The sequence below is a fragment of the Haemaphysalis longicornis genome, unplaced genomic scaffold (genome assembly GCF_048455015.1).
Source record: "Haemaphysalis longicornis isolate Haplotype H1 unplaced genomic scaffold, Haemaphysalis longicornis Haplotype H1 scaffold_3, whole genome shotgun sequence".
Classification (NCBI taxonomy): domain Eukaryota; kingdom Metazoa; phylum Arthropoda; class Arachnida; order Ixodida; family Ixodidae; genus Haemaphysalis; species Haemaphysalis longicornis.
In genome coordinates this window covers 18,526,224-18,550,872 of record NW_027526335.1, presented here as the reverse complement: position 1 = coordinate 18,550,872, position 24,649 = coordinate 18,526,224, and the positions used below count along the sequence as shown (strand labels likewise).

The 24,649-nt window shown below is 46.2% G+C and overlaps 4 protein-coding genes across 7 annotated transcripts in view; 1 reads left to right on the top strand and 3 right to left on the bottom strand.

The window, feature by feature from the left end:
- Positions 1–76: 76 nt before the first annotated feature.
- Positions 77–10,000, bottom strand: LOC144174062 (uncharacterized). Its single transcript, XM_077702481.1, has 7 exons — positions 9,767–10,000; positions 9,592–9,651; positions 9,207–9,470; positions 6,950–7,022; positions 4,531–4,713; positions 3,012–3,062; positions 77–904 (listed from the first exon to the last, which is right to left on the bottom strand). The coding sequence occupies exons 1-7, from the start codon at positions 9,854–9,856 to the stop codon at positions 639–641; spliced, it is 987 nt and encodes a 328-aa protein (XP_077558607.1). The 5' UTR covers positions 9,857–10,000; the 3' UTR covers positions 77–638.
- A 68-nt stretch (positions 10,001–10,068) lies between these two features.
- Positions 10,069–21,007, bottom strand: LOC144174064 (transmembrane protein 272-like). 4 transcript variants are annotated; one of them, XM_077702485.1, is made up of 6 exons: positions 20,884–21,007; positions 19,782–19,893; positions 18,073–18,183; positions 14,269–14,328; positions 13,544–13,768; positions 10,069–12,395 (listed from the first exon to the last, which is right to left on the bottom strand). In XM_077702485.1, the coding sequence occupies exons 2-6, from the start codon at positions 19,882–19,884 to the stop codon at positions 12,211–12,213; spliced, it is 684 nt and encodes a 227-aa protein (XP_077558611.1). In that variant the 5' UTR covers positions 19,885–19,893; positions 20,884–21,007; the 3' UTR covers positions 10,069–12,210. The 4 variants fall into 4 exon arrangements, with proteins under 4 accessions (XP_077558611.1, XP_077558609.1, XP_077558610.1 ...); XM_077702483.1 differs by lacking the exon at positions 20,884–21,007 and adding an exon at positions 20,468–20,576; XM_077702484.1 differs by lacking the exon at positions 20,884–21,007 and adding an exon at positions 20,320–20,542.
- Positions 20,988–22,601, top strand: LOC144173814 (uncharacterized). The gene is made up of 2 exons (XM_077702070.1): positions 20,988–21,390; positions 22,582–22,601. The coding sequence occupies exons 1-2, from the start codon at positions 20,988–20,990 to the stop codon at positions 22,599–22,601; spliced, it is 423 nt and encodes a 140-aa protein (XP_077558196.1).
- LOC144174058 (phospholipid-transporting ATPase VD-like) overlaps positions 21,656–24,649 on the bottom strand; it is a gene marked incomplete in the record, with an annotated part of 124,638 nt that continues 121,644 nt past the window's right edge. Inside the window, 1 exon segment of the mRNA XM_077702477.1 lies at positions 21,656–24,514. Within this exon segment, the coding sequence (XP_077558603.1) occupies positions 24,223–24,514 (292 nt within the window).

The window sequence follows — 24,649 nt, the reverse complement described above, 5'->3', positions numbered from 1 at the left end:
ATTCACTTTGAATTCCATGTAGACGATTACAAACATGCAATGCTTGTTCTCTTGGGAACAATTGAGTTCACGGTAGTACGAATGAATAAAAAATTTATTCCCAGTGTAATGAAAGAAACTCCCACATATAATAACACATTGAAGTTGAAACACTTGCTCTTCGCACATTCCGCGTGGTGCTGACAATTTCTTCAATCACTTTCCTCTCACTGCCCTGGGCCTCTCCGACTCAGAAGCCTTGGGCAGTTTCATTTCTGTAGCGGGCCTTGCAATAGCCAGACTGACCATGGGCGGTGCATGGCTGCACTCGAGCCGTAAAGCCCAGCCTCTTTCTCAAGGGAGTTGTCATCAGCAGTGACTTTCACACCAACACACGGCGCATTTAATAGGGTGACCTCATCATTACAGTACACGCAAACGACTCCCAGGCAGTTCGTGGACAGAATCTAGTGCACATACACAAGACAACCAAACACTGGATATCCCGAGCAGTCTGCTGTGCTGGTGATCGGAGAGCACGCTTGCCCATGTGTCAGCCAATCGTGTATCTTATTTCTTGGTGCACACGATGTAAATCCCTTTGTCGAAAGAGGGTAAGAGTGCATGAACAGGACCGCATGTTTAAGGGAGGGGCGACATCAGTTCTTGGTCTTGGTGGCACCAAGTGATTGGACCATCTGCACCAGCTTTTTGGTCCACAGCTGCACATGCACAGCACCTGCCTCCCAGCCACGGATGGTGTAGACCTGCACTGATCGCAGGTGCTGATTGGTCACGTCTCGCAGATACGGCCATGTCAGCGGGTACTTGTGCTTGTAGAATGAGTAAACTACCAGCGCGCTGAACATGGACGCCGCCAGGACGAGTACGGTCAGCACCAATGTCAGCAACATGGAGCAGCATCCTGGAAACAAACGGCTCGGTGACTGAGAGTGGCATGTCGAACATGATAGGCACTACTACCAGTGGGTTCGTTGAGTTAGCAAACTCCCAACAACTTCAGTTAACAAACTCCCTTCAGGGTGCCTCGATGCCACTGCCACCGTACAGGGTAAAGCACCCTTTGAATTGTCCCTGACGCCGCTATTGGGTCAAAGTGCTCAACGCATAGCTGTTTTTGTTTCCTACAAGACCCAGCAATGTAAATAGATAAGATGAATCAAACTTAGTGAATAAACCGCGTTGCGGCGAAAATTATAGCGCAATCTTGCTACAGTGACTTGCTGCGGCGGCAAGCGAGTGACCGAAAATGGCGGTGCCAATGTATACGTGTCTCCACCCTGTACGGCAAAAGCACGTGAATCGAGGCGCCCGAAGTGGCTCCAAAGCATTGCGCCAGCTGGTGCTTGCTTTTCCAAACCTAATGATTCACACTTGCCAAGGAGCAGCTGCCTGCGCATTTTCTGCAATCTGCCGCTGTTAATAAAATCCAGTGTTTCAATCCTGGAATGGTGAAATAAATGAGCCAGTTGGCAAAAATGCGTGCAGATGTAGGCATGCCCACTGCTGGCGATGCTTGGCCTCGTTATCAGAGAAACTCCGGGTGCCTAAAGAGCTCATCAGTGTCCTTGAAAGTGAAACCACGAGGCTCCAAACAAGGGCACAGCCGCCTGCTTCACTGTAATGCACAAAAACAAGCCACAGTAACCACAGGCCCAATTTTCTAAAAAAGGGCCGTCGTTTTAAAATGACACGGTAGCGCCATGCAAACGCATGTGTTCTTGGGCGGGGGCACCGCTTTTGGAGTAACTGGAAGGACGAAAACAAGCAAGGGAAGCACTGTAACAAGGGCGCCAAGCGACAGGCGCTGCCCCCCGTCGTCTTGATTGAGACTTTACGCCCTAGCCACAGTGCTTATCTCATCCTTCCACTTCCTCTCAAAGCAGTGCTACCACATCGTTTCAAAACAACGGCCTCTCGTTTTAGAGAATAAAGCCCCAGAGTGTCACATGAGAAAGGAGGAGTGCACGACAAACAGCTTTCAGGGCAAACACCAGAGTGTGATGTCACATCCAATAATAGACAACTGCCCATATTTCACATAAGCAAACGTGCCTGTAAATTTTATAAGCACAAACGCTCCTGGAAATCAACACGCAGGCTTGCTAGCAAATTTATGGACAGAACAAGGAGTATTTATTATCTTTGATGCAGCAATTCACCACAGCAGGTGCAACCGTTCTAAGACAAGCATGTCCCGGAAGCTGTGCTAGTAGCTAAATTCACTCATGGCAGTTGAGCAGCCAAATACAGGCAGCTTTTGGTTTCCATTCATATGCCCATTCATTCGTCACCTTTATTTGCACGAGCCCGCCGACAGCACATGGCCTCATTTCTGATCATGATACGTGACATAAGTAAAAGAGCAGCCAAACACAGGCCATTAGTATGGCGACTCATGGTTGGAACACAAGCAGCATGGCCAAAGCAGAACTGGAAGTAGGCCATCAGTGATTATCCCTGACGAGAATGTAAATGTGCGCATTGCCTGTCTGTTTTTGGCACATTGAGAGAGTTAAATGGCTAGTAGTAGTGAAATTTATTCCGCAGGCAAAGGCCTGTATTTTGACACCTTCAGCCTAACAAACTGAACAAGGGACCCAAGAGGGCGGGCAGCTAGACTGCCGCACACTGGGAAAAACTCCTCGATACCAGCCAGTCTGTTGCACAAGAGTGACCCAGAGACAATTCCATGCACCCTAGTGACCAGAGTTAAATTCTTGTACCATACTTACTACATGAGTGCCTTAAAGACAGACAAAACACAGCTGCACCATTTTACTTTCCACCTCAATTGGTTCATTCTGCCAACCCTGAATCCTTGTTATCCTTCTGAACATCTACTAACACCAGGCAGTGGGTACAGCCAGTGCAAAGAAGTTCATGGGGCACCGCCACCTTTTTTGCTTTTTTAGTCACCTTTCTCAATTAAATGAGGTATGCAATAAAATTTACACATTTGTTATACTTTGATGTCACAAGCAATCAATCTGAAAGGTGAAATCTATTACCTCTGCTTTTGTTGCGCCTGGATCCTTTAGATGCTGCAGTCTCTGTTCCATCTGGAACATTAACCAAGGCAGTCAAACATCAAGTATGCGAAATGTAGCAAAAAAAAAAAAAAAATCCCAGCACACTAAACGTGAACGATTGTAACATACAGTATTTTGCACTCAAATGAGCAGGCTTTAGCTTACGATGTAAAACGTGATTACCAGTAAGGAACGAATGCAGATGAAGGTGAGCACAAAGGGCACCCGCTAATGACACAGGTATACCTGTGCTATACGAGCATTTGAAAGGACATTTAAGTCAAATGGCCTTCAAAATTTCAAGTGCCATTCGAACTGGAAGGAGTTCCACCGATTTACACAATTCTCAAAGGCAGTTGAAAGTTTGCGCGTTCACCCGACATGTTTTGGTGTCGCTGCTGCTGCCCACTTTCGTTCTCGTAAAAACAAATTTAATTTTAGAGTTAAAATGGGCCAAATAACACAATCCTTAGTGATAAAATTGTAATCTACAAAGACGCACCAAACATGCACAACAGAGTCAGTTCTTAATTTTTTTTTTGCACCCCCCGGTGTTGAGAGTATCCAGTTACCTTGTAATTGCAGATCAAGTGATAGAGAACAAAAACAAGTAAAAAATTAAGAGCATGCACTTTAAAAACAAAGTTTTGTTTCTGTAAATACGGCATGTGGAAACTGCACCAGTGACTACAAGCGTGCGTGTTTCAAAGGCCTTTGAGAGCCTCAAAAGTCGTTCATGGTGCTCCTTTGACTCACATGGCATTTCAACTAAATGCCTTTGCACAATGTTGCGTAGTAGCTCAAAGAAGCCATTCGAGTCAAATGACATTTGCTTCAAAGGCCTTGGAAATGCCCGAGTAGCAGGAGTATTGCAAAAGGATTAGAACACAAAGACAGGGGAAGAGCAAGGCCTATGCAACTAGAAAGAGTCGTAATTAAAGGTGAAAGTTGGTCTAGCTGGTGTAAACTTGAAAATGTGGTTACGAACAGGAAAAGGGTGTGGACAAAGAAAGAAGACCGCAGGACTTTAGCGGTGGCCTGACACTGCGATGGGGAACCATGCTGGCCAAGCCCACCCATGAGAAAAACGCTTCTTTTGCGGTAGCCCCAGGTTCTCGTAGCAAGTGCCATGGGTCACCAAACAAATTTATCACGCGCAGCAAGCAAAAGCGGTGGCGCTTTTAAAAATGGCGGCCAGAATGAACTGCCCGTGCCATCTATAGGCCCAGGGAATTTGCACTTGATCAGGTACGCCGTGCAAACAAGGAATTGATGCTCAGATTCTCCGGAAAGCCAAAATGAAGCAGATTTTTGCTGTAAGTACAAACATTTAATCGGCTCCCAAAAAACTCGGGGTTAATCGCTGGTAAGGCACTCAGAGGTCCTCAGCCATCCTCACTTCAACCATTTCGCAAACTGTAGCACATCCAAGAATGTATTGCGGCACAGAAGTTTTGGTCAAAAAGAAAATGTGCCCCTTTGACAGGCGGGTGCTTGCCTTTTCTGAGGTGTTTCGTTTCCTGGGCAGCCCGCATCTCGCTCATCAGCTGCTGCTGCTGCCTGAGCTGCTCTTCCTTCTTCTGCCGCTGCTCCGCTTTCCTCCTCTCCCGCTCAGCCTTCTTTTCGAGCCTCTGGCGCTCCGCCTCCTTCTCTTCTTCCGCCTTCTTCAAGGCTTCCTGCTCTGAAAGAGCCACGCGCAAGCGGTCCCAACGTCTATGCAAAGTTTCTTCCCCTGCCCAGCCACTTTCACAGACACACCAGATTATGGAAAAAATATTCATTTTCCTAGAACACAACGTATTGAGGCACAATTAATGCGAGGGATGTGCTCCTTGGCAATTTAAAAGCTGTTTGAACTCTGACGGCACTTGTGGCATGTGCAGTTTTTTTTTTTCTGAGCCCAGGTGGCATTTATAACTTGTCAAACAAAACCCAGCAGAGTCCACAATATTTAGGTTGGCTTCAATACGATGGCACTGCTAGAACTTAAAAGCACAGTCAAAAGAAGTCTACAGTGCAGGTCAGATCACAGGCTTCGAATGCTGTGCTCAAGCCGCACAAATTGCCAATACATACATGCGTAGTGAAACAAAACTCTCAACTGATTAGGACAAACACATATTAGAATATTGGAAGGCAGCCAGGTCATCTAGTCAAAGGAACCTTCTCCATTCTGCCCATCTGAAGGCCCACCAGAGGTATAAAGCCAGCTGTGCTGTATGTACCCTAATGCATTTCTTCACTTGATGCATTATTAAACTACATAAACACGTTTCTCAAGGTGTACGTCCTGCAATTTCTATTTTTCAGAGCAAGCAGAAAATTTGAGTCAGGAGCTGCAAAGATATGTTTGGCAGTATTTTAATTTTTACAGTAGTCCAGATATAGTGGATATACTCAGTTACAACTCAAGAATGGCACCACCTCATGTAGTGTATCACTCCGCTAAAGCGCCGGACCCGTGACGTCATTGCACGCGCGTTTTGAAAGGGGTTTGCTATGAATGCGTGATATCGTCTGCCTTGTCTCACGCAGTTTGTTTGTCGTCACTGGAGTCGTTTATAAGCATATTAAGTCCAAAAAATCACTAGAACGGCTCACGCCATGTTCAAAATATTCCCAGTAACACCCTACTTGCGCCGCGCGGAGAAACATCCGGCTACGGTGATAAGGCACAGCGGCAACTTCCGGTGCCGTTCTTAATTGTCACCGAGTATAGTGATCATTTTTTGATATCCTTATAAGAAGACAGCACTGTACATCCCAGCCTCAGCAGGGGTAGGATTTGTTCTAAGGAGCACATGCTGTTGTCTCTTGCAGGGCTACTATAATAGTAATGTGGCCATCTCGCTGTAAATTTAAGTTAAAAAAAAAATAATGTATGTTACCTAACTGTGAGCCTTTCAAATATTTTTGGTCCCAGTCACTAGTACCCCTGTCACACAGGCACCTTCAATCATGATAGAGTCAATCCGGATCGAGCTCAATCCAGATCGGGCACTGCTACACGGCAGTTTCTATTGCGATCAAGCCTGACCCCGCTTGAACTCAATCCTGGTTTCTTAAGCGCGATTGAGGTTTTCAAGTGCGATCGGACGAAAGTGGCGATACTCTCGTCCCTGCTGACTAATGACACAGAAATTGACAACTTCAACTAATGCCACAAATTGTATCGAATAACTTGATCCAAATAAGCGTGCAGTAACATTCATATAGTTACGTATACCAGCGCCAGTGCAAAGTTACCAGACTCCGGCCGCGAAGTGCATTTTTGGCACCACCTGTCATACGCAAGTGCAACCGGTGCAACTCCTCAATCAGGATTGAAACTTGTCGTGTAGCAGCGGCGGTGCGTCCAGCGCGCTCGAAAAGACAATCGCGCTTCGCTTCAATCCGGATTGAAAGTGCCCGTGTGACAGAGGTATAACTCACTACTGGGACTGACGCAGCTAACTGATACATTGTACCGCTGCTCTTTACATAACCACTGCAATAAGGTGTGTTAAACCAACAGACGCACATTTTTTGGATGCCCTTTCACAAGTGTTCGTGGTAATTTTTTTTTTTTTTTTCAGTTGTATGACATGAAACTATCAGTACTGCCCTAAAACTGTCTATGCACACAAGTTACACCTGGATCTACAAGTTACACACGTGGCGACATTTCCTCAGTAACCAACTACACCAAGATGTTGTAAAACCCCACCTTGCAATAAAGCACAAAAACAAGAATGCTCACATGGTGCTCCAGCTTAGCCAACTGTACCAAAGTTTGGAATGCGAGCGTGACAATTACATAGACCACACTGAACTATATTGGAGCCAAAAGGCTTCGGGCAGTAGCACAACTACAGAAAAAAAAGGTGCTTTACTTGACAGTTCAAAGGCCCCACGCCACTTCCAAAATGTTGACTTACCCCTTTGTACTTTGAGCCTTTTCTGCTTCTCTCGCTCCAGATCAGAAGCCTGGGCCTTCAGGAACTCAACAACCTGCGAAAAATAACCATCAGCCATGAATAAGCAGTGCATGGGGATTTGCAGGCCGACACAGCCAAAGAAGAACCAACAGTGGGCACTGGCTTCGCACAAAATACCAATGCAATGGCTCACTTCACTGCTGGTGATGTGGCACTTCGCAGTGCATGCAGACACTACTTCAGCTTCACTAACACTGCAGAGAACTATTATTGCTTATTCTGTGCAAACAGTGCGTGGAGGCAGCCGTACTGAAGGCTTAATGACTAAATGAAGGCTAAATGACTTCTCGTTGTAATTGACCAATCACACTTTTCGAAGTTCCTCCTGCTTCTGTTTTGCAGCAAGCAATGCTTTTTTCGTAAATATTAACAAATAAAGGTGGCATTTTGCTCCCTCGTTTCTCTAGTTTTTTTGTCACGCAAGAGAGGCCGTCACACACGGCTTACAGGGACAGCCTAGAAAGTCATTCAGGGCTTTCCCAGCAATAAAGGCACTGCCACTGGAGCAGAAACTAATTGCGCGATTCCTCAGGATGACAACTGGCGGCCAGACAGGTAGCGCAGCCAACTACAACAATAAAGAGTTTTGCCGTTAGTTGTCGTACACATACAAACACGGCCAAATAAAATGGGCAACAGTTCTCACACTCATGCAGAGTCTACAAGACGCAGAGTTGGCGTTTCTGGGATAGCAACACTACACCTGATAGGTTGTATTTTTTATGGCTGTTTTTTTTTATTGTTATTGGTTGCCCTATACAGGGCGTTTCACCTAACTTTAGCCAGAGTTTTAAAATACTTCTGCGCACTCTAAGACGACGCAACCGAATGAATGTTCCTAACTTTTCTATGTAGTTCCTCACACTATTTTTTGTATTTTGCTTAATAAGATAATTAGTCAATTTTAATTAGCCATCTTTCGGACCAATGAAGCTAGGCAAAAAATCCCAATTAGAAAGTTGCAGAGTGGTATTCAAGACCTCAGAATAAACACTTTCTGTCTTTCTATCCATTAGGTATTAGTGTTTTTCAGCGTATTGAAGATGCCTTCGAAATACAAAACAATACCATGTGACCTGCCGGCTCGTGTGTCTTGATTGCAGTGCTCCCAAACGTTGCGCGCACAAACTGCCATAGCCGTGCTGCCGCTTAAAAAATGACAGGGCAGATAACGAACCTGTTTATTCTGGCAGGGCAAGCGATAACCGCTGCGTCTGCTTATTGCTGTTGGCGATCTGTCGCGAGAGAAGCACATAACTGGCGCAAATGGCACAGCCAACGCCTACGTTGCTGCCCTGTCGCCTTTTAAGCGGCAGCGCGCCTATGGCAGTTGGTGCGCAGAACGCTTGGGAGCACTGCAATCAAGACGTGCAAGCCAGCACGTCACATGGTATATTTTTGTATTTCGCGGGCATCTTCAATAAGCTGAAAAGCTCTAATGCATAATGAACAAAAAGACAAACTGTTTATTCTGAGGTTTTGAATATCGCCCTGCAACTTTCTAATTGGGATTTTTTGCCTAGCTTCTGTCGTTCGAAAGTTGGGTAATTAAAATTGACTAATTATCTAATTAGGCCAAACACAAAAAATTGCGTGAGAAACTACATACAAAAGTGTGCAACATGCATTTGGTTGTGTCATCGTGGAGTGCATCAACATATTTTTAAACTCTGGCTAAAATTAGGTGAAACACCCTGCATATTTCTCTCTTAATAAACGTTGCCAGTTGCTAGTAGCACGTCGCCCTGTGTATTTTTTTTCTTGGTCAACGACTTTTCCGCGCCTGTTTTCAATATGAATCAACACCAACTCGCCCAACTTTCCATCCTGTTAAAACCTACAATCAATCAATCAAAATTACAAATATACAAATGAAAGAGCCATTCAAATGATGGAATAGTGCGCACATGGCTCGCGGACGAATAAAAGAAATGTGACAAACACGCAAGGCTTCCATCAACAATTAAGATTCAAACATATGCCGACGCCAGGCAGATAACGTGTACGCGGCTTTGACAAGGTGACGGTCGGGTGCGTCCCCATGAAACTTTCATGCAGCAGAACCCTACGGGCGCGCGTAACCTTGGGGAAGCAAGTTTGGCACAGCGCGAGTGGGCGTGGTGCGCACCGCGTGCCCAGCAGACACGAAGCAGCGTTCGAGAGCCCAGGAGGCGCGAATGCAGCACCAGTGCAATACCTTCTTGGCGCACTGCTGGCACTGCTTTTCGTCGAGGCAGTCGCCGGCGACCGCCTTGAGTCGGGGTTCGAGCGGATTTCCCTTGAGGTCGAGCCAGCGCAGATTCTTCATGCGGCACATGGACAGGGGCAGCGTCGTCAAGTTGTTGGAGTAAAGGTCGAGCTTCTGCAGCCCACTGAGCCGGCCGAAGTTCGCCGGCAGTTCTCGCAGCTGGTTCTTGCTCAGGTCAAGCTCCTTCAAGTGCTCCAGCGAGCAGAACGAGTCCTGCAACGGGCGCGCATCGCGTTTTTCTTTCAGATCGACACAGAAAGAACTTCGTCGAACACAAAACCCTCGCTGGGTTCAGGCGCTGCTACGGAAGCTTATCACAAACAAATCTACTCACGGGCAGAATTGGGATCTTATTGCATGACAAGTCCAGCCTCGTAGCCTTCGGTATCTCGGCCTGCGCCAAAACGAGATACGTGTAGTTAGTACGCATCAGTACGGTTATATCGAGCACTGAACCCACTACGGCCAGTTTGCGCAAATATCTCGGAAACTTGAAGAAAACGACTCACGAGTTCCTTTACCGGCGGCTCGACAAGCTCACTGAGGCTGAGGTCCAGGAGGTTGCCGTCGAGCCTGCTTTTCAATGAGCCTTTCAGCATCTTGAGCTGGAAGCGGTTTGACAGAAGCGATCCTAAGGGAAAACAGTGCAGTCGGCGGCGATTTCTCTGCCGGGATCCAGTAATCTCTTCCGAGACCGGACACGTTAGACCCGAATCTTCCGAAGCTGCTTCCAACGCAACGAAAATAGAAAGCGACCGCGCTGCCTCCAGCGGTGGCGTCGTAAACTACCGAGATCAGAAAACAAACCAGATTCCGGCCGCCGTATTTTTTTATTTTACACAGCACAAGATTTCAGCAAAGAAAAGATGAGTCACGCTGGCTCGCCATCAATAAAGCTAAGGTGGCCATTGGGCAATGCGTACAGTTCTCTGCCATACCAGTAAATTGCAGTATTTTAAAGCAGCAGTGGCCAACAAGCCTGATATTTCGATAAAACTGCTCAGAATTATTGCAGCCACACTCAGCAACACCGCCACAAAAGGAGCTACGTGGGGCATCACTAATACAATACGGAAGAAGGAGCCTGATATGTTCCATTTTAACAGCAGTTAATAGCTCTCTACAAGTCAATACTGCCTGCATTTTCTGCACGAGCACAAATAAAATAAGCGCGCACGGTACAAAGTGTAAACAAATTTCGTAGAGGAGAAAAATGTAAACAAGTTTTCGTTTTGCACAACAAAATGCATACAGTTCATTGTTAGGCTGCTGCAGCCAACAGGGCAAATTGTGTGGTGGCAAGCATAGAGATAATGTGGGAAGGTAAGTAACTCAGCACATGAGGCCAAAATAATATATTTTCTGCATATAATGTTCAAATCATGTACGGCAGAGCAGCACATAAACTCCTTGGGTCGGTGAAAACCCGAAAACGCAACAGGGTCAATGATAGGACAGAAGACAAAGCGCCTAGATTTTATAGCCCAAAAGTACACTGTTTTGCTCTGCATCCGTTATTCGTGTTTGAACAATTCCTACTGCTGCTTTCATTTTCGCCTTTTGTCCAAGCAACGCCCCACAAAAAAACTCAAATTTAAGAAACTTTAGTCAATAAACTGCACTTTAACTCATTAAGAAAAGTAAGAAAACATGAAATGCACAAAGCTTAAATGCTGGTGTTCGGCTAGCTATAGCTGTATGTTTTGAAGCACCTGGTGAACTTTTAATGTCGCACAACTCTCAAATCTTGCCGTCAGAGTCCAGCTATTTTATGCGCACCAAAGCAGAGTACCAGAGGTGTTCCTGCAGTTGAAAGGTCACTTTAACACGACGGTGGGTATTCTGCAAACTGCAGTTCAATATATCTTGTTATAGCATGTAGCATTTTGCACGTCTGGCTTCATATGGAGAGCTTAAACTGCTGCGGGTGCTGAAATCGTTGCTCAGCTGTGCACAGAACAGTATTAAAAGGTAAAAATAGTTGCATACTAAAATGTATCTGTATAATACTGACACAGCTAACCCTGTCTTGCGATATTTGTTGCAAGCTGTGCACTTCTTCCCGTGTGCTGTGGTGCCTGAACAATATACGTCGCGAAAAAAAACTTCGCTCCTCGCGTGTGCTCGATTGCCTCAAATTTTGTGCACATAAACATTACAGGACGCACAACACACCACATACGCTGTCACTTCACACACATTTTACAACAGCAACTGTAATTGTAAGTTTTTTTTACTGTTGGCCTTACAAATGTGCATTCTTTCTCTCACAAGGCATGCAATATTTTCCCGGGAAACCACAGTGCTTGAACAAAATGCCTGCATTAGCACATTGCCCTGCACTCTGTAGCTTAGTTGTGTCATGCCTGTTTCATACCCTGCCGAAGCACTAGAGTCCTTAGGACAGGTTAAATTTGCACATTTGGGAACAAATTACACCAAAACCCTGCTTTCGCGCGATTATGATGGCCTTCAGCTAGTCACATTGAGAAGCTCAGCAAGTCTAGAAAAGCAATCGGACTTGCAGTTGTTTGTTTAGCCGTAGGTCGTTCAGTAGCCTGGTCAGTCAACACATGCATTCGAAACATCGAGAACCATCTTTGCCCAGGCCATGAAAAGCACACATCCCCTTACAAAAGAAACGACACCAGGCTGCTGCCTTGTCACTTTAGTGTCTTCAAGCTAAAGCTGTCCACAGAAAGTGATCAGGGCCACTCAGCAACAGATGGACACAGTGTCCCTCGATAAGGTTTCAGCCCGACAGCAGCAGCGACAGCTCGCACACCAGAAGCAGGGGGAACGTGTGGGTGGTGTGTATGATGCACGTGCGGAGGCACTGCCACTGTCACCACACGTGCTCTGGGCGTCTTCACCAGCCTGTGAGCGCCGTCAGCGTGCGAGGCAGGCTTTCCAGGCCATTGTCAACGGTGAGGGGCAGGCACTGATGCGGCGGTCAGTCCTTGCTCGACAGCAGGGAGAAGAGCGTGAGGCAGCAGAGACAGGCCGCTACAAGGCCCAGCGAAAGCAGGCCCGCTGTGACTAGGCCGAACGCAAACAGGTACAAGGTCCGGTCACAGAACGCCGGACTTTCAACATTTGTGTAGTCCGGAGGGTAGGCACGGTACACCCACACACAGCCTGAAACAGATGCGGGAAAGATCACATCGGTTGCTGCACTAGCTCCGGACTGTTTCAACAAAAATGTACGCGCATCTCCCCGGACATCCCCCACCAATCGTTCACATATGATGAAGTTGCAGCAGAGTTCAGTCACAGCTATACAGGCAATTTTTCCAATGTAATCACACTGTGTTGTTAGCTAAAGAGAACAGCCAAAGATGCAGTCAACATGACACGTATTTACAAAATGTTCAACTTTGGTTTTTAATTTACGTGCCAAAGCTACTGATTAATTTAGATCACAGGAGGGTTCTTCAATGCACACCAAAGCCTTGCACACTTGGGCATTTTTTCATTCCACCTCCATAGGGACTGTAGCCACCACAGGTGGGAATCTTAAGTATACGTACCAGCCGAAGGCACACAACCTTAGGCCTACCAGCACAACAATGGTATGACACACATAATTACAATAGTAGCAGTGTCCAAGAATTTATGAAAGAAACGTATTGAAAATGTGGCCTTGATGAGGCTTAGTTCACACAGAGCCATATCTTCTACCCTTCAGAGAAGTTTCTTCCTAGGTAGGTCAGCAACATTCTTTTTTTTTTTCGCATTGAATTAGAAAATAGATAGTCCCAGCGTTTGCTTAACATGAGTTTGTCTAATTCATAATATTGCTACTCCTACGTGTGTGACAAATCTGTAACACATGGAAAGCCACTTCGATGGCATGGAAATTTAAACCCAATAAGAAATGTCATGACAGATAAGCTAGTTTGAAAAACAGAGCCCCGCACCACGGCACAAGTAGCGCCACTTGGCCATTATTTTGGCTCTGCTTAGATATTGCCATGGTATGTCTACGTGCCTCCATAAAGACAACACAGATAGCGGGGGATTGGCAGTGCCATACAACTCGAATCAAGGAGGATGGTAGAGAATGGCGTTGCTTCCAGGTTAAGTGGGACAACGAGAAAGAGGGAGAACTGTCTCTGTTTCAGCACAAGTGCAGATAATTTTTTTTTTTGTAACAATATACTCAACCCTGGTTACCCAACCCACTCATTTCACCTACGAAATGGATGCCTTCCAAGGCCCGGAAGTCCTGCAGTTGCCGTTCCCCAACAAAGCAGAAATTCCTGCAGCAGGGGGAGCACACTTACCGGCAACATACCAGGCAAAGAGGAAACAGTTGACCAGCGTGCCCCACGTGCGCTCCTCGGCACGCTGCTCTTCGGCGGCATTGCGGCCAGCCTCTCCACCGCTGTCAGGGCGCCGGCACTTGCCGCACACGTCAAGCAGCGTCTTCAACACGCCAAACACACCACCCATCACCAGGAAAATTGGGATGTACTTCTCGGCAGGGCAGTCATTCAGGTATGTTGTGCCTGCAAGGCACAAGGCCCGCACGTCAGCTCAACCGGCAGGTTCTCCACCCAGACAGTTCTTGCGTGGCCGAAAATGAACTAAACACTCTTGGTTTATTATCTCTAGTTTTGTTGTACATATTTTGCAACACAGCCAGGCAGGCATGTTTTAAAACCATTTGTGAGCTTCTTTGCATCCTAATGGCACTTTGTCTTGCACGTAGAGTCCATAAAAATTGTGTTGCTGAACTCGGGGCTTCAACAGTTTGTTTATGCTTTTATCACTTGTTAGGAATAATTGGCAAAAAACTTGTTTCGTAGAACACCCTATTTGATGTTCAAAAGCATCATCTACAGTGGCCCAGAAAACTGTAAACCTGTCAAGTGCTTGCAAGCACAGCCACTAAATAAGAAAAGAAAAAAATTGTTCCTAAACTACAGCCTGCATGGAAAAGATTTGCTTCGAGGTTTCTGATAGCAGACCACATAATTTCATTTAACAACAGCACTGGAGCACTTACCTATGACTATCATACTGAAGGGAATGATGACCGTGACTCCAACCAAGATGGTGCATCCCACTGAAAATTCAAAATGCACGTGTTGTAAAACAAGCAGCGTTAATACAACATGAAGGAATGCATTCTTGCAATGAGCTCATTTGCTTAGACGTACTGTTTGCCCCGCTCTGGACCAGTTTTCTTTGACAGCGAAAGTGTTATTTTCTACTAAGTCACGTCTAGTTAAAGGGACACTGAAGTGAATTTGTCAAGCTCCCGTTTTTGCTTGCACTGCGTAGACTGGCTCAAATTAGCACACTTTTCATCGTTTATCCGGTTGACAAATCGGTAACTATTTTACAAAGCGCGAAAGAAGAAAAACTACCATGCGCGGTTTGTGGCGGCCGCACCAACTAAAGCTGTGACGTTGGGACGAGCGGGCACCGTGATTGGACGATGCCCAGGGTGAGCAACCAAACAAGTTTCGGTTTCGGTTCTGTAGAAAACAACCGGTGGCGTTGTTGGATGGGCATTCTCAATAACTCAGTAATCATCGTACCGCGCTTCTGCCATGTTGTCAGCTGTAAAAATGCATAAAGATAAGCCTCCCAGGACGGCTTGGAATCGTAGCATTCACTAGCCAAGGCCTACGCAGTGCATGGACGCCCTTCGCGTACCCGCAGACGCCCAAATGTCATGCGCTTTTCCTCCATATTTGGAGCTTGCCTCACTCATGCCTGTACCGTAAAAAGCGTGTTCGCACCAGGCCAAGGGTCTGTTCATTCTGGCCTGTGCCCACTGCCCGCAAGCAGTCAGTGCTTATGGCAACAGCACGCCAACGAGAACTCGCTAGCGCGCCAGTGCCAGCCTGCGCGCGTTCTGTGAACTAGTTTGTGGAGCCATGAACGTTGCGGCCCAAAAAAAGGTGAACTCAATGTAGAAAACATCGGCAGAAAACGAAAAAGTTAACTTACTTACAAAAACAAACAAAAAAAAAAGCATGTACCCGCGGGGACTTGAACTCGTGACTTGCAAAACACTTGAGGCGACATACCTAGCGCCCCAGACCACTCGGCCACGGGACAAGCTCCGCCGGCCTTCGTAATATAAGGTATATATTGTACAACAAGTTTACACTTTTATTTAGTTTTGGCATTTCAAGTAGCTTAGGTGACTATTTGTTGTATTGCGCTCGTGCAGTAAGCGTCCCCCGAGTTTCCACAATAGCTCACGCCTAGAAATTACATTTCGTAGCCGGAAAAGCGTTCGCAGATCCGTAGTCGTGCTGCTGACCGCTGTGCTTGTTCGCCCAGCGCAAAAAAGTGCTTCCCGCACCCTATTTTTACGCTGTACGGTAAAAATATCAGTTGATTTTATTTCCTTAGTACCTATATTGACTTCGCTGACTCTTCTCCCGCCTTCAAGAGGCCTTATATTTTCCTACTGGCGTACCAGTCAGCGAAGCGTCGCATGTGCACATGTGCAGCGCTTGTGTGAAGCGACCTTGACTTGGAGCTAGATACAGTGTACAAACTAACCAAGTAAAGAAAGGCCCATTCTTCCATTCACAAATGTGTCCTGGCTTCGTTTCAACTGAGCGAACGAATTGCGACGACCCGTCGGCGGCCGGCGGACGAAACGCTGGGCCGACTGACTCTGTCTGAAGGCCGGGGAGCCGTGCAGTAGCGCAGCCAATTGCGAGCTCGGCTCCTCGCGACGTCACACGAAAACGCCACAGAAAATGGGCGAGCGTAAAGAGAGGAGGACAACATTTTCGAATTAATTTTTCTACTAAATAAAATCGCGTAAACGCGCCCAGAGTGGTCGTAACATGGCCTGGGGACTCCGCACTACAATTTGCGCAAGTAATCCCGCAATGTTTACATATCACTTCAGTGTCCCTTTAAGGCAAATACAATTGAAGACGAGACATGCAAACCAAAGTTGCAAGGCCTTAACCTTAAATGCTGCTGTTGCACCTCTTTAACTAAAACAAAATTATCTCCCTTAACTATAGAGAGTTCTAAATATGGAAAACACAAAATGAGCAGATAAGCATGCAGTTATGGACAAAACTGAAAGGAGACATAACCTGACACAGTCCCAAATTGCATGGTTGGTCAACTAGTCTTACATCCTTCGCGACCGAGCCATACGACATCATTCACGGGTGAACAATGATTTTCGAACCTCATACACGAACTAAAAATGGTGCTAGTATTTGGACAACTGATGCCATATGGCGTGTTCATTGGAAACCCCTCTTTCAGTTTCATTGCCATTTGTTTACATTTCACGTGGGTAGCCGGCGTTGTGAGTGAAATTTGAACCCAAGGTAGCGGCGAGTTGGGCAAAAATGGCATCCCGTTTCACTGCGCGCTCTGCAAAGGCAGACAGCAGTTTCAGGGAGTTCGGCCACTGCTGCTGCTGATTTTTTTTTTAACCCCAGCAGCAGTGATGACTCCAGCAACGATGCGGATTCTTCAGATTTTAGTTCTGATGAAGACTCTCCCATTCAACAGCCTCAGACTTTGGCAGGTGCTGCCAGGGAAGGGTCGTTTTTTACTTCGCGCTGTCTTCATAAACAAAACATGCCTAATATCTGACGACTGCTGTATTACTTTTATGTGTAGGTTCTGGACAATGTGCAGCGGGGTTATTTTGCCTAATGCGTCATGCTGTATTGCGTTATGACCTTAAAGATAGCCTGGCGCTCACGTAAAATTAGCGCTGTGGAGTGTTGCGTGCTGCTTCTTAAGGGCGCTAGATTTTCTTTTCTTGTTTTTTAGCGCTGCAGTGATAAGTATTTTGTATGAGAACACAAACCAGCATGCTTGGATGCATATTTTGGAGAGCCCGACTGGCTCTCGAGTGGCTTCGCGGAGTGGCACCTGTCAGGATCGTTAAGCTGGCAGGCCCACAAAAATTCAGAACTTGGGTGTAAAGCGTTGATGTATATATTGAATCATAACTCAGGAACGTAGAAATTTTGTACATCTTATAATTCCTAAAAACCTTTTAGGCTCAGTAAACTCGCCTGTTTGCGTTTTGTGCATACTTTTTTGCACATTTATTTTGTTTCGTCAACCAATAAACTCTCAATAATTACATCTTTAAAAAAAACTGCTTTTATGCGTTTGAAAGAGCAATCTATAAGCTACAATTTCATGCATAGCAATGCTAAATGCGAGCAGTAGCTCAAGAGAGAAAAAAAAAAGTCTTCTGGAAGCACTCAAAATCAGCCATTTTTCCCCGGTCGCAAAAAAGTTAAAGGGGACTGAATACAAAATACAAGTTTGGTTCATCAGAAAGACTGCTTTGTCCCGATAACGATGATATCAATTCTATTGCAAACTTCAAGAAAATGATCGAGACATCTGATGCGGAGGTGACTCCCCAGCCACTCTGTGGCCCTTTCTCTATGATGTCACCAGATTTTGTTGGTGTGACAGGCGGCCCCGCCATCCTAAGCCACCGCCAAGAAACATGACCCGGCGATTGTAGTGGGGCCTCCGGTTGATCGCATCACCGAAATGACAACTTGCAGCTAACATAATGACAACTATGTTTTTAGTGCTTGCCCATAATACTCAATCTTCGCCCTAAATACGTAACTGCAGCACGACTTGCATTGCCTTGATTTAAAAAATGTCCTTTGTGGCGTGAGTGGAGCTGAGTGAGTTATATCAAGGGCTAGTTCTTTCAAACTGAACACGGCTATATTTTGTCTTCATGGCCCCTTTGACGTAAAAGGGTAGCAAAGCATAATGGCAGGTGCCCCGCAAGACGGCCAAAAGGAATGCGCTTCACCGACGGAAGACTCACGGGTGCCCAGGAGGAGGAGGATGACACTCCGCAGAAAGTCCAGCACGCCACTGGACGTCTTGTGTGCCTCCCGAACCTGCCCAAAGAGCGACTGGTACGACGGAGGAGGCGCTGCGAAGAAGGCACACTTAGAGGCTCAAATCGAAATGGGCAGGGCCTTAGTTTTAGCACTAAGCACAAGTTGACAGCCTCCATCGGAGTACAATGCAAGAGGAATGGAGTGAGGAAGGGACACTGGGAGCATAAGTAAGGCCTACAGCTACTACACACATGGGTTAGCTAGGCACGCAAAAAATGCAGACCGATGCAAACAAAAAGTAAGAAAAGGACAAAACGCTAGTGTAAGTCAGATCTCAATAAAAACATTAAATTGTTAGAGAATGGGGACACCAAAGGAGAAAAAATTTCGGCAGTACTGCGTAGGGACATTTTCCCAGAGTGATACAGTCTGCACACCTTCTCTTTGATCGCACGTTGTAAGTGCTGCACGAACATTTTTTTTCAACCGCATGCTGTCACACCTTTATAACGTAAGCCGGTGGGCAAGCCAGCACTTATAATCAGGAGCCATACACAAAGCACACGCCTCGTGCTTTGCAAAGGCAGCAAGTAGCTGTCTGGCGAGCCATGTGGTGTACGGTTTCTTATCACCTAGAGTCTGGGTTACATCTTGGAGATACAGAAGGTGACACATGGAGATGCGCTGCTCTGACAAGTGGACGGTTTCATACTTTTCCATCCGATAATATGCTGGGCAACTGAATGCTTAGCACTGTCTTGAGCAGCAAGTGTCCGATTGTGCAGCACGCATTCTTCAACTCACTGCGGGCAGCACAGGTGGCCAGCAATGACAGTCTCCTGGGCAAGCTAGCACAAGTGGAGAAATGGTGCCAGCGTAGCCAGTGTTTTCCCTGTTACCTCCACAGTCAGATCTACAGAACCTAGCTCATACATATACACCTGTTCCCAAAAAGTCCACTGCAGTATATAATATCAAGTATGTATGAGGGGCCATTAAGGTGGTCCATAAACACCATAAACAGTTTGAGACATTTCAACAAAAACATAATGGTTCCACTGAATGTAACACGTCAAGTTGCCCTTCACTGAAAAATACCTTTACTCTGGGGCAATGCTTTTCCACAAGAGAACACACTCACTGCATGTCCTAGTTATTGGCACCTGAAGAAGCATATAAGAATTCTGTGATACTGCACTACAATGATCATAAAAATACACACTGTAAGAGCTAATCGCTGCATGTTTTTATTAACCAACCATACATTTAGGTTCATGAGCTGTTATTAGACCGTCTATACTTGATTGCGGCAATAGGCTGCTTGGTTCACATTCATGAAGTGAAAAGAAAATTACCCTGTGGCTTGGGTATTGTGCCACAAATGTGATTATGATGATGTGTAGTTATGAAATCAGGAGGAGAGGATATGTCACAACAGAAGTCACAAACGCTAGTTGAACAAGCGGATCAAAGTCTTTGAAGTTTATTTTCACATTAATTACATGCATAGCGGAGTTTACGATTCATGAAGTGCAGATTTAACTGGCCGTGGAGTACATTATTTTATCTTTCTTGGCATGAGCACAATTACCACAAAACATAATGATATTATCTATCAGCATTTGTTCAAACATGCGCGACGGTAACCAAGGAAGGGGCCATTTACTTAGCGACTCCAAAGGGAACATACCATCTGGGTTTGTGATGTCGTCGTACGACGGAGGTAGATCATTTTCTATTGGGCTACGGAAGGGCGTCGGGGTAGGACTGTCACTGTACGGCGGTAAAGACATGGCGAACTCCTGCATTGAAAAGTGACAAAACGAAATCTGAAAATGAAGTCCAAGCTTCGGTCATATTTACACGCCACATATACGCCACACTGAAAGCCCAGGTTGCGAGCAACGAAGGCTACATTTACTTATCCTTATCTCAAGAGGAACGGAAGCGACTTCTTGCACGTTAACATGATAGTGCTGCACACTAAGCGAAGAGACCACGGGCTCGACCACAGCGCATCTCTGATTAAGGTAGGGAAACACCGAACACCTGGGGGTACACAGCTCCAGCAGTAGATTTATCGAGGCGAGATAAGCTCAGGGGCAGGGGTCGTGCAGTGAGGTACAGCCCCGTTCAGATCGTCGACACGGAGCCCCGCAAGTGACGGAGGCCAACGGCACGCACGGAAAGAAAACACAAAGATGTAGCAGCCAAGGCGATGGGCGTACCACTTGGAGTGCTTCAGTTTTACGCGGTTTTCTTGGTCAGCGTACAAATCTACGTGCCACGAACCTACAGTTCTACAGAGGTGAGTTGCAAGCGGGAAATATCACTAAATTGTGATTCAGACAGGCCCAATTCCGCAGTGGCGCTCACAGTTTCGCTGCACAGTCGGCGGGTATCATCGGACGCCATATTTGTTTATCATGCTTGTGCGGCTTGTGCGGACGGCCGCTTATTCTGCCACGGACGTGCGGACGAAAGTTCAATGAAATTAAGGCTGACAACCATTTTTAAAATATTTCATTCTTAAACTTGTTAAATATTTATTTTTAATTTTTATATAGTTTTTTATATCCCGGTATTTAACACATTGCGAATCGTGATGCCGCGTTCAACGTGGCTCTACATCCGCTACAAATTTCTTTTGCGAATGAAACCGTACTACTTGTCTGTGCGTTTATGGTCTGTAGCTGTTGCATATCTGTAAAGTTAATATTGTCCCCCCTCTGGAAAAGAGCCCCGAAAAGTCAAAATGAGCTACCAAGTGTACCAAATGGCTAGACGAACACCTTTTTCGCACGTTCGGGTTTGTGATCGTCTGCTTGCGAGCCGTCTGCTCTCTGGACGCAGTGCCGACAAGCTGACTCATGTGGATGAGCATGGTGGGGCGCAGATGGTGGACGTCGCCGGAAAGCCGGACTCGGTGCGGACCGCGACGGCGTCGGGGCGCGTCCTCCTTGGGAAGCGTGTGTACGACTTGGTGAAAGCAAACCTTATGAGAAAGGGAGACGTCCTGTCCGTTGCTCAGCTCGCCGGCATCAACGCGGCCAAAATGACCTCTCAGCTGATTCCGTTATGTCATTTGGTGGCCCTAACCAAAGTGGACGTCCAATTGACGCTTGACGAAAGCGCCCACGAAGTTCTAATCGAGAGCTATGCGAAGTGCACGGGCAAGACTGGCGTCGAGATGGAGGCACTGACTTCGGTGATTGTAGCGGCCTTGACCGTTTACGACATGTGTAAAGCAGTCAGCCGGGACTTGGAAATATCCGATGTGCGCCTGACTTCTAAGACCGGTGGGACAAGCGGGGATTACCGCCTTCAGCAATTATAATATCCAAGCCGCAGTGAATGTCGGGATCAAATTCGATTGCCCAAGTTTTTTTGTTTTTTTTTAGTTGGGCGAAGCCCGGCGGCCGAAGCATTTAAAAAGAAATTCGCTGAATTGCTGTCTTCGTTTTGGTAGGAAAAAATTTCAAACCAAGTTTACATGTTTTTTACATGCTGTTTATGCGGCGGATGCTGAATCAATGGGAACAATGAATAGACCAACACGAAGAATGGATTGTGAACATTTATTTTTTGCGATAAAGAGTCGATTGCTTTCAACAAAGTTTACTGTTCTGGCAGGCACTCCGTTCTGCTGCTTGTCTGTAGTCTGAAAAATTTGTGCAGCATTTTCTGCACCTGAACACGCTTGCATGTATATGTTTCGATTATCACATTTGGCAGCCATTGTCCATGTGCCACAAGATAAAAAAGTGGAAGCACCAGAGCCTGCAGCAGGCAGACAAACAAATGCAACATCTCTTTACGAAAAGAAAAAAGCGATAACAACACAGGCATATTTACAGTGCTGCATAATTACCATTTGTTCTATATACAGATACACGGTTCACTCGGAAGTACGCAGCCTGTTTATTTCAGTGCCACTGGCTGACTCGCTTTCCCATAAGCACACTGTGCACATCCAAACAGCTAGGATTTAAACAAAATGAACACGAGCGCAATGTATTACCCAAACAGAACACTGCGAACATGACTCTCACCACATGCCAGTCCCACAGGTAGCTGGCTGTGAAAAATGACAACCACAGCATTGCATTACCAGATAGGAGGGAGCAGTGTGTGACGGAAAAGCTGTGCTGCTTAATAACTCAAACGAAAAAATTGTTTCACTGCGTAAAAGGGTAGTGAAAAAAGGGTGCATACATAGCAGGTGAGGGAAAGAAAGGTAAGTGTATAGTAGAGCCCTGTTAGGAAATTTTCATTATTTTTAATTGGGTTGCCCCAGCTAAAGTGATGAACAAAATTGGTGGTAAACCCACAGGAGGTAAGGGGCACACTGTACATTATTAATTTTATTTTTTAAATTCCAGTTTCAACTGGGCTTGTAGGGAGATTTACAGCAGATTATTTTTAGAATTTAAATTGTACTTATAGGTAGGTTACTACTGCCACTAAACTCTCCTCGTTTCTTCTCCCAGCTTTTGGAAAATTGCAGTGAAGCTTACAGCCAAAGTGTTAATGGTGGCAATTTTTGATACGTGCCAGCAAACCTTTCAAACACGCCTACTTTTGCGCATAAAGAGTTCTTAGTGATCATTCAGCTCCACGAGTCTTTGTATGTCACCCTAGCATAGGCAGCACCACAAGGCACTGCTGCTTAATAAGAATGTTCCTGAGATGGGACAGAGAAAAAGAGGCAAAAAGAACGTGCACAAAAGTTACCGATATATGCCATACAAGAGTGGAATGTTCGCGCACAAGCATTGAACAATTGGTTTTCGCTGTCGTTGTTCTGTGCCATAAGCATGATGACCTGAACATGGAGGATAGGGATGCTGCTTGAGATTGTCGACACCGCTAAAAATGCATGATGATGGTGCAACTTTTGACAGTTAACAGTGCTTCTTGGCCCCTGGAGTGAATTTAGGTTTGAGAAAGCAGATCCAAGTAAAGCAAATGCAACAGACGCGCATCCAAGCCACAAAACGGAAATAGCAGGTCATGAAACAATGGCAAAAAGTAAAGCATGGCATTAGAGAAGTTCATGACAACAACAAAACAAACTCACTGAGAAAAGAAAAAAGTCAACGTGTGGCACGTCCGCAGCGTCCCACTGCATTTTATAACCGTAACAATGTAACAATGAAAACATGACTAGTGTGACTGCAAGTTTATATCCCTGCAGCACTTCTCTGAACCACTTGCTAATGGCAGTGATTTCCAACATAACCAGTGCCACCTTCAGGGTCAACCTCCTCGTACCTTCTAAGAGAGAGAGAGCCGTACAAAAGACAAGCCATGGCGCACTTCTGAATTAAGTCACTGCGAAATACCAACAAGAGGTACAGGAAGCAAACTGCAGCTTCAGTTGAAGAATTTCTATCCCAAGCACACTTTTTGGAGCTGGATCTATTTCCACAATTTCTCAAATATGGGTTGTATCAGTAGGTTAGGCCACGCAAGTAGACAAACACTGCTGGCTGCCAAGCCATCTTAACTCTTTAGGATACCTTACGCGAGCAGATGTCTAGTAAAGTACGAGTATAAAAATTCTGTTATATGCTCCACATTGTTTTCTTAAAACACCTGGACACTTGTAAAGTTGTACCTTCGTATCAAAAATGACCCTGTCTTGAGGCATTAGAGGTCCCGCCGTACGGAAAGCAAACAAAAATTAAGTTTGGCTGACAGCATAGTCACGCTGCGTAATGACAGTTGGGTGTCGAGCTCAATTTGGGGACTTTGAATAGCTGATGGCAGCAGTTCACCAGGAAGCCACAGCACAGTCATTACAACCTGCTCCATTGTATTAAGTATGGCATTATCAAAAAAAGTACAGGCCTGGTGCAGTACCACAAAGCACACAGTGTAAAAAGGCTCGATATGACATCTGCCCCGTAAACGGCACTAAACCACGACCAGCATCGCGGGAGAAGGCACACCCCCACACACAACATATTACCGAGCATGAGAGCTCCTCTCCCACATGTCTCCACAACACGGTCTTTGCCAGCAGTACCAGTCCAGCCGCAATAAATAAAACACAAGGCACGGGGAAACAACAGGCAGTGGCCTGGAGGGCAACAAGACGCACTCCCGGCAGTCCACCCTGTGCTCATTCATGTAGGCAGAGGCGCCCTGATGTCTTCCACGGATGAAGTGGGCCGCGATGAAGAGCAGTAGAAGGAGGTCAGTGTGGATGTGGTCGGTGCTGACGACGCCACCGACGGCAGGTCGTCGGAAGGAAGCCGGCAGGCCGACTGGAACACCACTGACACACCCCGAGCGTTCCGCGACCACGATACTGAGCCACGGGTCGAGTCTCGCGACCTTTTGCGTGTCCGTTCCTCAATCAACGTGAGCATAACATCCCCTGGGGTCAGGCTGGTCTGCAAGGCTCGAACCACGAACCTGCGTGAGAACAAAGACTTGCTCTTCAGGGCCCCGTGAGGTGTCTTTGACACTGACGACACTCCTCCCTGAAATGCAGCTAGGACACCGTAAAAGAAAAGCCCCACTGCTTTTTCAGAAAACTTTGTAGTCAGA